At 40.0% G+C, this 14,239-nt stretch overlaps 1 protein-coding gene across 1 annotated transcript; it reads left to right on the plus strand.

Moving 5' to 3' along the window:
• Positions 1 to 253: 253 nt before the first annotated feature.
• melk (maternal embryonic leucine zipper kinase) lies at positions 254 to 14,010 on the plus strand. Its single transcript, XM_047364546.1, has 18 exons — positions 254 to 403; positions 637 to 746; positions 826 to 911; positions 2,738 to 2,854; positions 2,948 to 3,091; positions 3,170 to 3,238; positions 3,398 to 3,490; positions 3,721 to 3,819; positions 4,607 to 4,675; positions 6,607 to 6,705; positions 6,940 to 7,026; positions 7,128 to 7,253; positions 7,383 to 7,538; positions 9,344 to 9,626; positions 12,619 to 12,709; positions 12,813 to 12,969; positions 13,159 to 13,262; positions 13,346 to 14,010. Exons 2-18 carry the CDS (start codon positions 671 to 673, stop codon positions 13,521 to 13,523), a joined length of 2,034 nt encoding a protein of 677 aa, XP_047220502.1. The 5' UTR covers positions 254 to 403; positions 637 to 670; the 3' UTR covers positions 13,524 to 14,010.
• The last annotated feature ends 229 nt before the right edge of the window (positions 14,011 to 14,239 follow it).

The following is a 14,239-nucleotide window of genomic DNA, read 5'->3' on the forward strand; positions in this document are numbered from 1 at the left end:
CTGTTTACCACCCTGAACAGGACCAAGGATGCAAGTTGTTCAGAGATGCATCGAAATAATCCAGCACATAATAGCTGCCTAAAATGCTGACAGGACATGGAGCGACATAACCAAGTGGCTGAAACATTGCAGAACTTCTGGGCTCAGGCTGAGAAACAAGCGGTGGTTAACCAACCAGAGGTTTTGGTGGTCTGATCCTGGAGAAACACCCCGCAGAGTCCCTGAATCTGAGTTTATCAAGCGTTGTGTGGCTTGATTTCGAATAGTAGTACCGCGCTGCACCACTAGGGGGTGAACAAACCGGAAGCAGGAAATGTCGTCGTTGACGGGCGAAATTCAAACTTCTGGAACCAACATCCCTGAGAGAACTGTGTGGTTTTCGTCTGTTTTCTTAGAAATCAAGGTAATTTTTAATATATAGACAGGAATTAACTCTCTGCGTTAAAATTGCATTTTACTACAGTTACTCTCTTTCACAAAAACAAGCTGTTTTTGTTGCTGCCCGTTGATGTCACGCTAGTTAGCAGTCAGAAAACGTTAGCTGCTTGGCACTGAAAAGATGGTTAAAAACAAAAGAAACATGTGTTTGAATGTATTTAGCATACGTTGAGGAGATAAGTGTCGCTGTTTCCGCAGTGAGGATTATCTTTCGGTCGCTGGGACAAGGAAGATGCCCGTGGAAAAGACGGCAGACGGCGAAGCCGCAGAGCTCCACAAATATGAAGTCTACGAGACCATCGGCTCAGGCAACGCCATTTACTGCGCTTTGTCACAGCAGTCTTTGTGTCATTTGGTCCCCGGTTCTGAACCCTGTTTATGTTTCAGGTGGTTTCGCTAAAGTCAAGCTGGGCCGACACACGCTGACAGGAGAAAAGGTTGCCATCAAGATCATGAATAAAAAAGATCTCGGGGTGAGACACAAATAGGCCGTTTCATTAAAACTATTTGGAGATAAATGTAATGGAAATCCACATCATGTTTTACAATACATCCTACCCGAATGATAAATCAAATGAGATCAAAGAGTAATAATGATTGTGATGAAAAAAAAATAACAAAATGCAGAATCTGAGTCCAGATAAACACATGATGCTCCAAAAAGGGGAAGGCATAAGCGCCAGCTTTTAAAAACCTACCCTTTCCACAAATCATATATATTTCTCTTAATAAGAAGAAAATATTCAAACTATAACAATTTCAAACTAAAAATAAACTCAACAACCAGACCTAATAGTCATCAGTCAGGATCTTGTTTGATATTTATAAATCTTTCTAACTGCATTCATAGATATGTGTACTTACTGATGACATTTAAAACTCAGTATTTTACATTTTTTTATTTATTGAAACAATTTCTTAGATTTACTCCTCTAAATGAAACACAGCGTTGCTTAACATTTGTCCTTGCTGGACGCTTTTTAAACATTGTCGCCAGAGGTCATAAGTTTGTTTTCTTTTTCTCGAACAATAGTTGAATAATTCAAAGTAAGAAATAAGGTTTTGACTTGTACATAATTTGAAGCTTTAGTAGTTTAACTTTGAGAAAAGGATAAATTGTTGCCTCTTGCATCATAAGATGAAAACTGAATTGGTATAGATTTACGCGATCCACAACACTCCCGAACGGTAAGATGCAGTTCTGTGAAAAATAAATTGTCCACTTAGACATTTTATGTTTTGCTTTTTTAGTCAGACTTAAATATTTCCAATCATTGACCTCATTTCAATATAAGACAAAGATAACCTGAGTAAATACAAAATGCAATGTTCAAATTTTGATTTCTCTTACTAAGCAGGGGCAAAAATCATTCAATCCAACATGTGAAAATATATTTTCTCCCTAAAACCAATAACTGTTAGCACCACCCTTGGGGTGACAACTGCCATCAAGTGTTTGTAATAACTGGCAGTCAGTGTTTTTGGCCTTTGAACTTTGCCATGGAGGCCGTTTATGCCCAGTCTCTTTCTTATTGCTGAATCGTGACAACTGATCTTTTACTAAAGCAGTGCTTGAGATAATGTTTTAGGTTGTTTATGACCTTCTGGATGTATGGTTATTTGTTTTTAGAGTAACTTTGGTAGGCTAGACACTCCTGGCTAAGATTCACTACTGTTCCATGTTTTCTTCTTCTGTGGATAACATCTCACACTGGGTCTCTGGAGTCCTTAGAAATGGCTTTGTGACGCTTTCTTGACCTATAGATGTCAATGACTTTATTTTTCTGTATGTTCTCTGATTTCTTTAGAGCAGGGCATAATTTTTTTTGCTTTTTGAGATCTTTTGGCCTACTTCATGTTGCCATACAGGTTCTATTTAAAAGATAAATAAAACAGATTTATAAGGGGGGAATTATTTTCTTTTACTGGAACTGTAAAAGCTTCACTGGCTAATAGCTGGCTTATTGTGGTTTGTTTAGGGAACTAAAAGCAAAACGTTCTAGTTAACTTATCTGCTGTCACTGATTTTATCACGGGACAATGTATTTTCAATGAACTTAGCTTAAAAACAACTAGTATTTTGTGCCTTGGCTAAAACCTGTCTATAATACTGTTCTGAAGCTCAGTTGTTACTTTCTAAAGGATATTTGTTAGGTAACCTAGGTGTAAAAAAACAATGGACTCGCATGGGAATAAAAACCCACATAGATGCATTTAATTTAACTGATATTATTGGTAGCTCTGTAAACAATTAGTACTTGAGGTATCCAAAAAGAACACTGGACGTCTTTCTCTTTAGGATGACTTGCCACGTGTAAAGGTGGAGATAGAAGCCATGAAGAGTCTCAGTCATCAACATATCTGCAGACTGTACCACGTCATAGAGACGTCTACCCAGATCTTCTTGGTGCTTGAGGTAACACACTTTACACTCACTGTATATGGGACAGATTATAACATGACTTTAAAAAAAATGATTTATCTTTTTTTGGGGGGGGGCTTGCGTCAGTATTGCCCTGGTGGGGAGTTGTTTGATTATATCATAGCGAAGGACCGACTTTCAGAGCAAGAGACCAGGGTGTTCTTCAGACAAATCGTGTCAGCAATGGCCTATGTCCACAGCCAAGGATACGCACACAGGGACCTTAAACCGGTACTAACTGCAGTTACATACCTGTATGAGATGTAATGCAACAAAACGTGTTAACCAAAACGTTTCTGTGCCCTGTAGGAAAATTTGTTGATTGATGAGGACCATAACTTGAAGCTCATAGACTTTGGCCTATGTGCCAAACCTAAGGTACACATGGTGCTACATTGTCTGAACCATTCTTTGTGATGAATGCAATTAATTGGAAATGTATAATTGTATGCCATCTTTCTTGTCCAGTTTGTAACCATAACAACTTTGTGTCTTTTTTCCTCCTCATATTTATGTATGTGTTGATTTTTCTTTCAGGGGGGTCTAGGTTATGAGCTGATGACTTGTTGTGGGAGCCCTGCATATGCTGCTCCTGAGCTCATTCAGGGAAAAACATACATTGGTTCAGAGGTAAGACATTTGCAAATCTATGTAGTAGTTCTAACTTTAAAATGTCTGGCTTTAAGATCCATTTGACCCCAGCTCAACTCACACTTGCTCTGAGTAAGAATAATTTCACAGCTCTGCTCTTTGATTTTTGCCCTGATCATATTTGCTGGTGCATGACTCAGAGCGGCTGAGCTGTGAAATCCTGTCTGTAACACTTGGAGCTGACATGCTGCTGTGTGTCTAATGTCCAGGCTGATGTATGGAGTATGGGAGTGCTGCTGTTTGCTCTACTCTGTGGATACCTTCCCTTTGATGATGACAACTGCATGCTCCTTTACAGAAAGATTACGGTAAGCAATGTACTATTTCTGTTAGATTTGAAGGACTTCCAGTCTAATCTACTACAAGATCACCTAACCTGACCAAAACCAAGAGGGAGGTCAGAGCAAGACCAACATAAAATAAATAGGAAAACTTTTTCAAGACCATTGCTGCAATCTGAACAAGCTAGTTGCTGCAAACCTTTACTAATGGCTAGCATATAATACTGCTCCAGACTAAATGGTTGCACCACTGCACCCGACCTTTTCCGTTAGATGCACTGTCATGACATTTAGGTGCACCTAAAATCATCTACATGCTACTTGTCTAATAGATCTGAAAAAGCTGGTAACAAGTTGAACACAAAAACCAGAAAACCTGTGAAAAGCGCATACATCCAGTTAAACATTAGCTGACTCAGCACTAGCTGCAGGCGAACTGAGTGGAGAAGACAGGTGGGGATGGACAACTGAACCTACTTAATGTTGTTTCTTTCCGTGTGTTGTGCAGACAGAAAAACATCCTCTTGAAAATGTATCTCCCATTAGTTTTATTTTTTTTTATCCCTCTTGTCTTCCATTCTCAGCACATAAGGGGAACAAGTAGCAGTGTTAAAGTTTTCAGAGTAAAAAGCTTATATGGTTGCATTTGAATGCAGCATGGAGTTTCACACTGAGTTACAGTAAAAAGGAGGATTGTTGCAGCTGTGGTCCAACATGTCCAGAACTGAGAGAAGACCAACAATTATCACAGCACTGCTGCAACCTATCGGGCCATATAAAGACGAGGGAAACTTTTTGTCTTTCTTTTTTCCAGAGGGGTAAATATGATAAACCACAGTGGCTCTCACCAGGCAGTATCCTGCTCCTCAACCAAATGATGCAGGTGTGTACTTTCTATGGTTGCTCTATATTTCTTTTTCTCATAATTTTCTCTCTGCTCTGCTTTTTCAACATTTTAACTATTTCTAGAAGAAATCAAAGAATTAGTTTCTATTACTTCAGTCTGCTGGTTTTGTTGATTTACAATCTAACTCACTATGTATGTCTTAGACAGAACAAAAGTGTATCCCTTTAACTTTTTCACATTTTCCCGCATTAAACCACAAGCCTCAGTATATATGTGAAATTTTATGTGACTGACCAAAAAAACGTCGTGCATAATTGTGATGGAAAGGACCACCGTGCTTTTTTTCCAACCCCCTTTACTTAATTACCCCTAAATAAAATCCAGTCCAACCAGTTGCTTTCAGAAGGCACCTAATTGGTAAACGGAGTCCGCCTGTGTGTAATTTTATCTTAGTATAAGTCCATCTGTTCTGTGAAGGCCTCAGAGGTTTATTAGAGAACAAACGGTATCATGGACACCAAGGGACAGAGGAGACTGGTCAGGGAGAAAGTTCTCATGGAGCGCTGCTCAATCCATTTAACGTAACTGGACAGAGTATGAAACAACTGTTAACCTACCGAGTCATGGCTGTCCACCTAAACTGGCAGACTGGAAATGAAGTGCCTTACCTAGAGAAGCAGCCATGAGGCACATGGTGACTCTGGAGGAGCTGCAGAGCTCAAGTAGGCGAATCTGTTGATTTGCTCCACAAATCTGGCTTTTGTGAACGTTGGCAAGAACGCTATTATTGAAAGAAAGTCATAACGACTCCATTTGCAGTTGGCCACAAGTTCTGCAGGACGCACAGCAAACGTGCAAGAAGGTGCTCGGGTTGAATGAGCTTAAAATTGAACTTTGTTTCTCTATGAAACCATGCCTAAAGGAAATCTATTAATACACATCACCCCCATGGTGAAACATAATGTTGGTGACATCATGCTGTGGAGATGCTTCATCATGAACAAAGAAGCTGGTAAGAGTTCATGAGATGATGAATGGGGCTAAACGCAGGGCAATCCTGGAAGAGAAATTGTTAAGGCAGCGAAAGACTGGAGACTGGGGTTGAGATTCACGTTTTAGCAGGACTAGGACACTGAACATATGGCTTGAGATACATCAGTATGGTTTATAGTAGGGTGAAAGTCACGTCCTTGAGGGCTGATGTCCTGCCACTTTTTAGGTATGTTCCTGGTCCAACACATGAATCAAATGGCTAAATTACATCCTCAGCATGTAGTCAAGTTCTTCATAGTCTTGCCAATGACCTAATTATTTGATTCAGGTGTGTTGAAGCAGAGAAACATCCAGTAGTTGTAAGACAGTAACTATTGAAGGACTGTGGATTGACGTCTGTGCATATAACGTGTTGGAATGGTCCGGTCAAAGCCCAGACCTAAATCCAATTTGATATCTGTATTCAGGCCTGAAAAATGATGTTAACAGATTCACTTCATCAAATCTGAATTGAGCTTTAGCTATTTTTGCAAAGAGTAATATGGTAATAATTTCATTGTCTTGACGTGCAAAGCAGTTACCCAAAAAGACTTGAAGCTTACTGCTTTGAAACCTGCTTCATCTCAGTCTTGGCTCACTGGGGCTGAATATAGATGTGAGCCACACTTTTCAGATTTTTATTTTGTTAAAAATATGAAAAACCATGTATCACTTTCCTTCTACTTCACAATTATTTCCTTCATTTATTATTTCTGTCGCATAAAATCACAATTAAAAATCTTAAAGTATGTGGTTGTAACTTGACAACATGTGAAAAGCCGAAGAGTGTGATAAGTTCTGAACGGCTCTGTGAATTTACTGAACTATTTAATAACATTTAATAAAGTGTATATTGCATAAAACCGCATACAGCTTTTAAACTGTGCTCCTTTTTATTTGCCTCCTAATGTGTTGTTTCTATGTATGCCCTCTAGGTGGACCCCAAGCGTCGCCTGACAGTCAGGCAGCTGTTGGACCATCCCTGGGTGATGAAGGATTACAACAGCCCCGTAGAGTGGCACAGCAGGCAGCCGGTACAGACACCCAGAAGCTGCAACCTAAAGAGAAAATCTCTGTTGCAAGCATGTCGCTCGAATTGTTATTGAGTGAATGGGAGACTGCAAGTTATGAAGCAAAGTAAAAATGTTAAAACAAAAACTTCTTAATTTCAAGCGAACTTTTTTACCTGGACATTACATTATTATCATCTGAATTTATTGTCTGTGGATGTTTTTCTGTGAGCATTCAGATATTTAATTTTTTTGTAGCTTGAACACATAGATGAGGACTGTATCACTGAGATGGCGGTCAACATGAAGCGGTCAAGAGAGAGCACCACAGCACTGGTGAAGGAGGTCTGCACTTATATTTGTGCATCCCAATTATCTTACTGTTTTTTTTTTTTGTTCGGTTGATTGTTCATGTAGAGGTTTCATTAGATTTTACCTCCTCCCAGTGGAAGTACGATCAGATCACAGCCACCTACCTGCTGCTGCTGTCAAAGAAGCAGAAGGGGAAGCCAGTTCGTCTTCGCCCCGGGTCAGTCATCTGTGAGGACTCTCCTCTGCACCAAGGACTGCAGGTAACACGCAGGATCCCACCACCTTTACTGTTTTAGAACAAAACAAAGTTGGATGTTTTGGCAAACAACTTTTATGTACTTAAGGATTCAAAATATAATTTTAATCTAGTGCTTTTTCTCTGCTTTCAGAAAAGAGAATTGCTTCACTTCAGTGAAGATGAAGACGCTGTCATTATTGGGTCTTTGGACCTTTGTTCAGACTACATTGATGATTGTCCGTGGGTGTCAGTGCGACAGCACACACCACAGGCAGGCAGAAGTCGGCAAGACGGAAACAAAGATAAGGTATGAGATATCTTTTAGTTTTCTTTACATGTACAGTGGAGTAGGCACACAATGAGACAAATCTTCTGATGATTCACGTAAAAGTCAGAAGCCCTTTCAGATCACCCTGCTGCAGTGAACACACAACCACAAACCCCACTCTACTGATGATTTTCTCTGATCTGGTCAGGTCACAGGCCTTGTGTGCTTTCAGATCTTGCAGCTGGGGGGCATGTTCTTGACCTGAGCAATAAGATATGTGGGGGGGATTTCCTCAATATCTGGCTAGACTGTGCCACGGTCATCATGCAGGCTGTCCAAATGCATTCAGTGCTTTAAATGCAAGAAATCAAGTTCCGATTTTCGGCTCATTTCTCAGATCTGATGGACAGCACACCAACATCCAGTGTCCCTCCTCTCTTTGCACCTCCGGATTCTACAACTTTGTTGTGCATTATATCACTGCATCACACATGTCTGCAATCCCGTCTCACCTCCCGAGGTGGTTTAGAGAGCTTTTATTGGTGGGTTGTCTTCTACCCCCTGTTCTGTATCGGGATTTTTCAGCTGACCCTGAAGCGTAAAGAGTAAAGACGTGTTAATCGTGTTTTGAAAGGATGATCTGTGAGAGGCTGGAATGAAGCCTGACCGCATGCAACTGGCATTAGAATCCGTACGGACTGATCAGATTCAGTTGATCAGTCAACAAACAAGGCATGAACAGGTCTGCCGTTTTTGTATATATATTATATATATATCATAATCATAAATACTTTCAATCATTAAAAACAGAGTATAATTCAGTTATTAACACACCTGATAGTATCCTGACTAACTGTTTTTCAAGTTTTGTTTATAGGCTTACTTATATTGAAAAGAAGCAACATGGCGTGACTTTCCGAAGTTCGCCGTCGGCACACAGACACTAAAGATTTTAACCCATAAAATGCAGCAGTAAACCTGACTGGCAGCCATTATCTGCTCCACACGCCTTCATTGACCAATGCTAATTATACTGCATAAAAATGGGAGGCAGAGGGGTGTAGGCTCCCACCTAAAGAAATTCAAGAACAGAATAGAAACATCGTCTTTAACATTAGAGTGGAAAGAGTAACAAATCCATTTCTTAGGCTTTAGGACTTTAGCGAATCACATTATTAAGTTGCCCACCTAACACAGTTACTCCAAGAGTCCATAGACGACTCATCCAGGAGGTCACTAAAGAACCAGAACATCTAAAGCACTGCAGGCCTCAGTTAAGGCCAGTGTTCATGATTCAACAATTATTAAAAAGACTGGGCAAAAATAACTGCTGACTGAGAAGAACCTAAAGGCCCGTCTCGCATTTGATTCCCAGGAGATTTGGAGAGGCATTCTGGGAGCTGACGAGACAAAGGCAGGTCCTTTTTAGAAGGGGTGCATCTCGTTACATTTGGTATAACACTGACACAGCATTATATCTGACGGACATTCAGCTTGTTGTAGTTATTGTTGTTGGTGGTAGCTGTTTTCATAAAGGATGCCCCGGCCACATATTAGGTTTAAGAGTGCGATTACTTTTCACAGAAGGCCAAGTTGGTTTCTGTAGCTTTTTCACCTGTAAAGGTAGATTTATTTTTTCTAAAGCAAAAACAATGGAAAATATAAAATACTTTTTGACAGGACTAAAATAGAAACTTTCTTGTCTATAGTGTGAAAACTGAAAAAACAAAAACGTTTCTGGCACCATGAGACAATATTGTAATCATAAAATGTATAAAAAATGCAAATCTGACTCCTTAAGATGAATGTGCAGTCATAAAACATTTTTATTTGTGTTTCTGAAGAAATTCATATCACCATTAGTGGAAAAAAGGGATGTCTGCAGCCTGACATCGGGAGGTTCGGCAACGCCACGACGCCATGAGAGGAGGGAGAGAGATAAGGAGCAAAGCAGTGAGAACAAGGAGAACTTAGCTGACGAGAAAGGAGTTGAAGTATTTGCTTTGCCTCCCCCCCGGACCCCCGTGTCCAGTAAGAAGAATGCACGCCCCATCAAGAACGTGCTGAACACACCTAATCAAGATGCAGACAACAACGGTACCAAAGCCAGTGTGGCTACACCTAAAGGTCAGTGGAGTTGTATCGTTGGTAAACCAGCGACAGTAATGGAGTACAGAAAATACAGAACTTCCCAGAATGCATTTGTATACAGTAATTGTTTGTTCCTCCTAATAAGGGGTTGAAGTGAAACTCCATATTAGATCAAATTTACATTAATGAACTGCCCCTCTCCACACCCCCCACTTTCATTTATCCCATTTCCTCGGCCTCTTGCTGCTCTCATAATCGCGAGTGCCACAACCACATGCTACATATTTGCAAGTAAATTGTCTTCTGGTAATAAAATCACTTATTGGGCCTGTTTTTTAATTCAAAAGCCACTCATATTTCAATAATTTAGCTGTCATTACAAACCGCTGAAAACGGACACACACACATCCACCTATCACTGTCAACTCAAAGGTGAGGTTATTATCAGGAAGCTAATTATTTGTCACTTATCTGTAAATGAAGGGCACTAATATGAATAGGGAATCCTAATTATTTGTCACAGGGCCGTTTCTGCTCAGATGTCCAGCCTCATTAGTCTCCTGTAGAAATTTGACCAGGAGCCGGCTAACTTGCTGCGGCCGACCCGGTTGATGTTAAATCCTTTTAAGCTCAGCTAGACGCAGCTCTCTGTGCTGCCTCTTGTTTTGTTGCCGTGGAGTGGACATGCTGCCAGTGTCATCCTTGTCCACACACACACCCACACACACACACACTCAGAGTGGTCTGTGTACATCTGTCCCCAGGCGTGTGCTGTGACAGGTGTAGCTGTCTCCTCCCTTTGCTCACTGTCCCACACGGGCTGTAGTGACATGTGTTCTCTCGCCGCTAAAGCCCAGCGCTCTGCTGTGTATGCACATTTGTGTGTGTCTGTGTGTGTTACTTATTTTTAGCGTTTATGTTCTAACATTCAAAGTCAAAGCTACACAGCTTTTAGCATGAATAAGGGCCCTTTACCTGAACAGTTTTACATGTAATCCAATACCTCTTAAAGCAACTATAGGGGTGTAATTATTGCATAATGTCTGATCGTTTAGTCTGCAGATTTATTAAAGCTGCAGTGCCTCTTGGCCTGTTTATTTCCCTTTTTAAATGATGAAGAAAATCACATCTGTGGGAAGTTGTGAATGTGGGTTGCACCCCTAAAAAAAACTAGGAACAAAGAAATAATCAACCAAACATACTTTTTTTTTTTATTCTTACAGCCCAACAGTTTACAGTTTTCTTGTTTTTTATTTAATTTAGTTATTTGTCGTGACTATGTTACATATTGTCAGACACCAACATAAAAAAGAACAAGGCATAACAGCTGGTGTGACATTATTAAACTAAATTATCCAGACCCAGGTACGTTTTCAACAAGAATCCATCTTTAGTACTTCCTGACTTGTTCAGTAATAAAAACCTTGATAAATGATGACAATAACACTCTACGGGTAAATGCCTTTATTTTACAAGGTCACTGTACTTGTCTCCAGTATCGTTCTCGTTATACAATCTATGAACTATCCCTTTATATCTTCCTGTAATCCTCATGATTCTACATTTAAATAACCCAAAGCCAATACTGTCCTTCGTTTTTAAACATAAATTCATTGTGATCCCACAAGAATTCATCATTTTGCCATCCAGTTCTGTTTACACCTCTGTTTAATTCTGTTTCACGTTTGTTTAATCCAGTTAATATCGACACATTTCTGTTCAACCTATGTGTAAGAAAATCCACATTCATCTATTTTACAAACACATTATTCAAAGTGATGTATAACACAATCCACAGGGTTCCTATGCAGTTTGTGAAAGCATTGACTGATTTGAATAATTTTCACTACTAAATAAGTATGAATAAAACGGCAATTTAGAAAAATATTCTTATTTTCAACCTTTATTCCCTATCCTGCTTTCTAAATGTTTTCCTTCCTTTCTTTCCTTATTTCTTCCTTCCCTTATTCATGTCCTTCCTTCTTTCCACCTACTTCTGCCTTTGCCCTTACTTTGTTCCCTGTTCTTTACCTTTCCTTCCATTCTTGTATCCTACCTCTATTCCGTCCTTGAGTCCTTCCTTCCTTTTTAATCTATCTTCCCTTCCTTCCTGCCTTGTGTTTGCTCCAATAGTATTGCTGAATATTGTGGTGACGATGTAAATAACTTTTGACCCACATTTTCCTGACTTTTCCTTCACCATGTCTGTGAGCCACCATCTCGGCCACTTAAAACTATACGTTGGCGGTGAGCACTGATGTCAGTGAAACACAACAGGCCAAGGATTTGCCTGCACGACACTTGAAAATAATATCCAATCAAATATAATTTTTCACTAAATTTAGCTAGACAGTCAGTTTTCATTTGGAAACCATTCTTTGTTAAAGCCATTGCTATAGTATTATTTTTCCATATTCCAAAATAGGTGTACTTTCATCTGTTGAGCAATAAATGCTCAAAGATTTGATCTAGAACCAATGAAGGAGTCGGAGAATTCACACTTTTTCTAAGTCAGACCAAACAGCATTTGCCCTCACCACATACCTGGAAAAAGTAATTAAACATCAAAATAAGCTTTTTCTCACTTTTGTTTTGCTGTGCTTTACTTAGAATCTTGCTTTTTTGTTTTTAGAGAAATGCATAATCTTTTTAGAAAATTAGCAAAACCACACATCAAAGACACCTGTAAATAATTGCCCAAAGCAACAAGGAGGGGTGATACCTCTGGAACTATTGCACTCTTCAGGAGGACCTGTTTATAATTGTTTACAGGCCCGCCGACAGGTTTGCCGGGGCCCGGGACAGCCATCTGTCTGTCACAGTGTCTGACGGGGGGGGGGGGCTGGGGGTTTTGGGTTGCGTGGCGGCGGTGGCAGAGTTGGTGGGTGGCACACTGTTGCTGCCCAGAGTTAAATTAAGCTATAAGATGGGACAAACAATCCTGTCTGATTGTTTACATAGCTTGCCTTAGAAATTTATTTATACCGTCTCATCCGTCAAACACTTTCTTGTGGTTTCTTTTTACAAGAGGGTGCATCAAAGGAGCAGAGCAGGAAAAGAGCTGCTGAGAATAAGGAGTCTTCAAACATGGAAGTACTAGCTTTCAGTCCAGAGCGAAGGTGAGTTCGTCACACAGTAAATGTAGACTCTGAGACGTGTAAAAACATATATATTGACACAGGCAGAGGGTCAGTGTTAAATGATGCCTTGCTTGGTCCCCAGGTCCAGGTCCTTGGACATGGCTGTGACAGGAGACAGTGGGAAGAAGAAGCGAGGAGGGAAGATGTTTGGCTCCCTGGAAAGAGGCTTGGACAAGGTCATCACGATGCTCACCCCGAGTAAAAGACGAGCTCTGCGAGACACTCCAAGGAAGATTAAGGTATGAAGTGAAAGCAGCTCTAGAAACATGGCAACTCTGTAGAAATCTGCATCACACGCTCAGAAATTATTGCCCCAAACATCTGCAAAAACCATGAGAAAATAAGCTGTGTACCCAAACAGTAAATTGTAATGACAGATTTTCTTAATTGCTGTTGTTTTTTGGGTTGTTTTTTTTTTTTTTTTTCAGGCTCAATATAACGTGACCCTGACCAGTCAGACAAATCCAGATCAGGTGTTAAACCAGATCCTCTCCGTCCTGCCTGAGAAAAACGTCGACTTCACACAGAAAGGGTAAGAAGACGCATATTCTGTCTGGTTTTGTTGCTCATCCTTCTGCTGTTTCTACATTGATGTTTGCTCTGCTTGTTCTTCAGGTATAACCTGAAGTGTCAGACTAGGGATCAGTTTGGAAAAGTGACCATGGCGTTTGAGCTGGAGGTGTGCCTGCTGCTGAGGCCGGAGGTCGTTGGCGTGCGGCGGCAGAGGCTGAAGGGAGATGCTTGGGTTTACAAGCACCTGGTGGAGGACATCCTATCTACATCCAGCATCTAAGCCGTGTTTTAGCTGTATTGCCGCCTGTCGGTGACACAAAAGACTTCTGAAATAAATGATGTATTAACTCAGAAGATGATGTGCACATTAATATCTGAAGGTTAGCCAGGTCAGGATTGTGTAAGTTGTATTTTATTTTATGTCGAACGTTTTGATCCTCTTTCTCTAATTATTAAGATTAAAGTGATTTCTATCAGTTGTTTTAATGTATGAAATACAACAGAGCTTAGCTTTCCATACCTTCCAGCTGGCTTTTAACATATTTTACTTGATTTTTTTCACTCCTGAAGGTGAAACACTTAAGTGAAACAAGCATTACTAATTTACCGTCATTGTGCTTTTTAATGTACTTGTGTTTACAGTTCTCTCTCAATGTTTTACAGTGTTACTTATAAGTGTCTTGTTTTATTTGTGGGTTCGTCATTCTCACTGCATCTGGAGTCATCTTTATCGTAAAAGGAGCAAAATAAATACATTGTTTACTGAGGCAGATGACTGAGATGATTCCTTGGTTTCTTCTGTTGTTTAGAAGTCAGTGGTTTCTTTATGCTGGTATTCTACTCATCCTGGGTTTAGTTTATTTTGGTGAACAGTAAAACAAATGATCTCTGAGGTCTTCCACTTTTATTTGAGTCTTCTAAATGATCATTTGGTTCGTTTAAGCTTAAGTCTGCTTTTTGATATTCAAACCAATATTTTTAAAGCGACTGTGTTTC

This window comes from Girardinichthys multiradiatus, chromosome 5 (assembly GCF_021462225.1).
Source record: "Girardinichthys multiradiatus isolate DD_20200921_A chromosome 5, DD_fGirMul_XY1, whole genome shotgun sequence".
NCBI classification, from domain to species: domain Eukaryota; kingdom Metazoa; phylum Chordata; class Actinopteri; order Cyprinodontiformes; family Goodeidae; genus Girardinichthys; species Girardinichthys multiradiatus.

Coding starts and splice junctions, on each gene's coding strand:
- melk (XM_047364546.1), top strand. CDS start 671: ATGCCCGTGGAAAAGACGGCAGACGGCGAAGCCGCAGAGCTCCACAAA. Junction 3,820..4,606: donor TCCTTTACAGAAAGATTACG/GTAAGCAATGTA, acceptor TCTTTTTTCCAG/AGGGGTAAATATGATAAACC. Junction 12,710..12,812: donor GCTTTCAGTCCAGAGCGAAG/GTGAGTTCGTCA, acceptor CTTGGTCCCCAG/GTCCAGGTCCTTGGACATGG.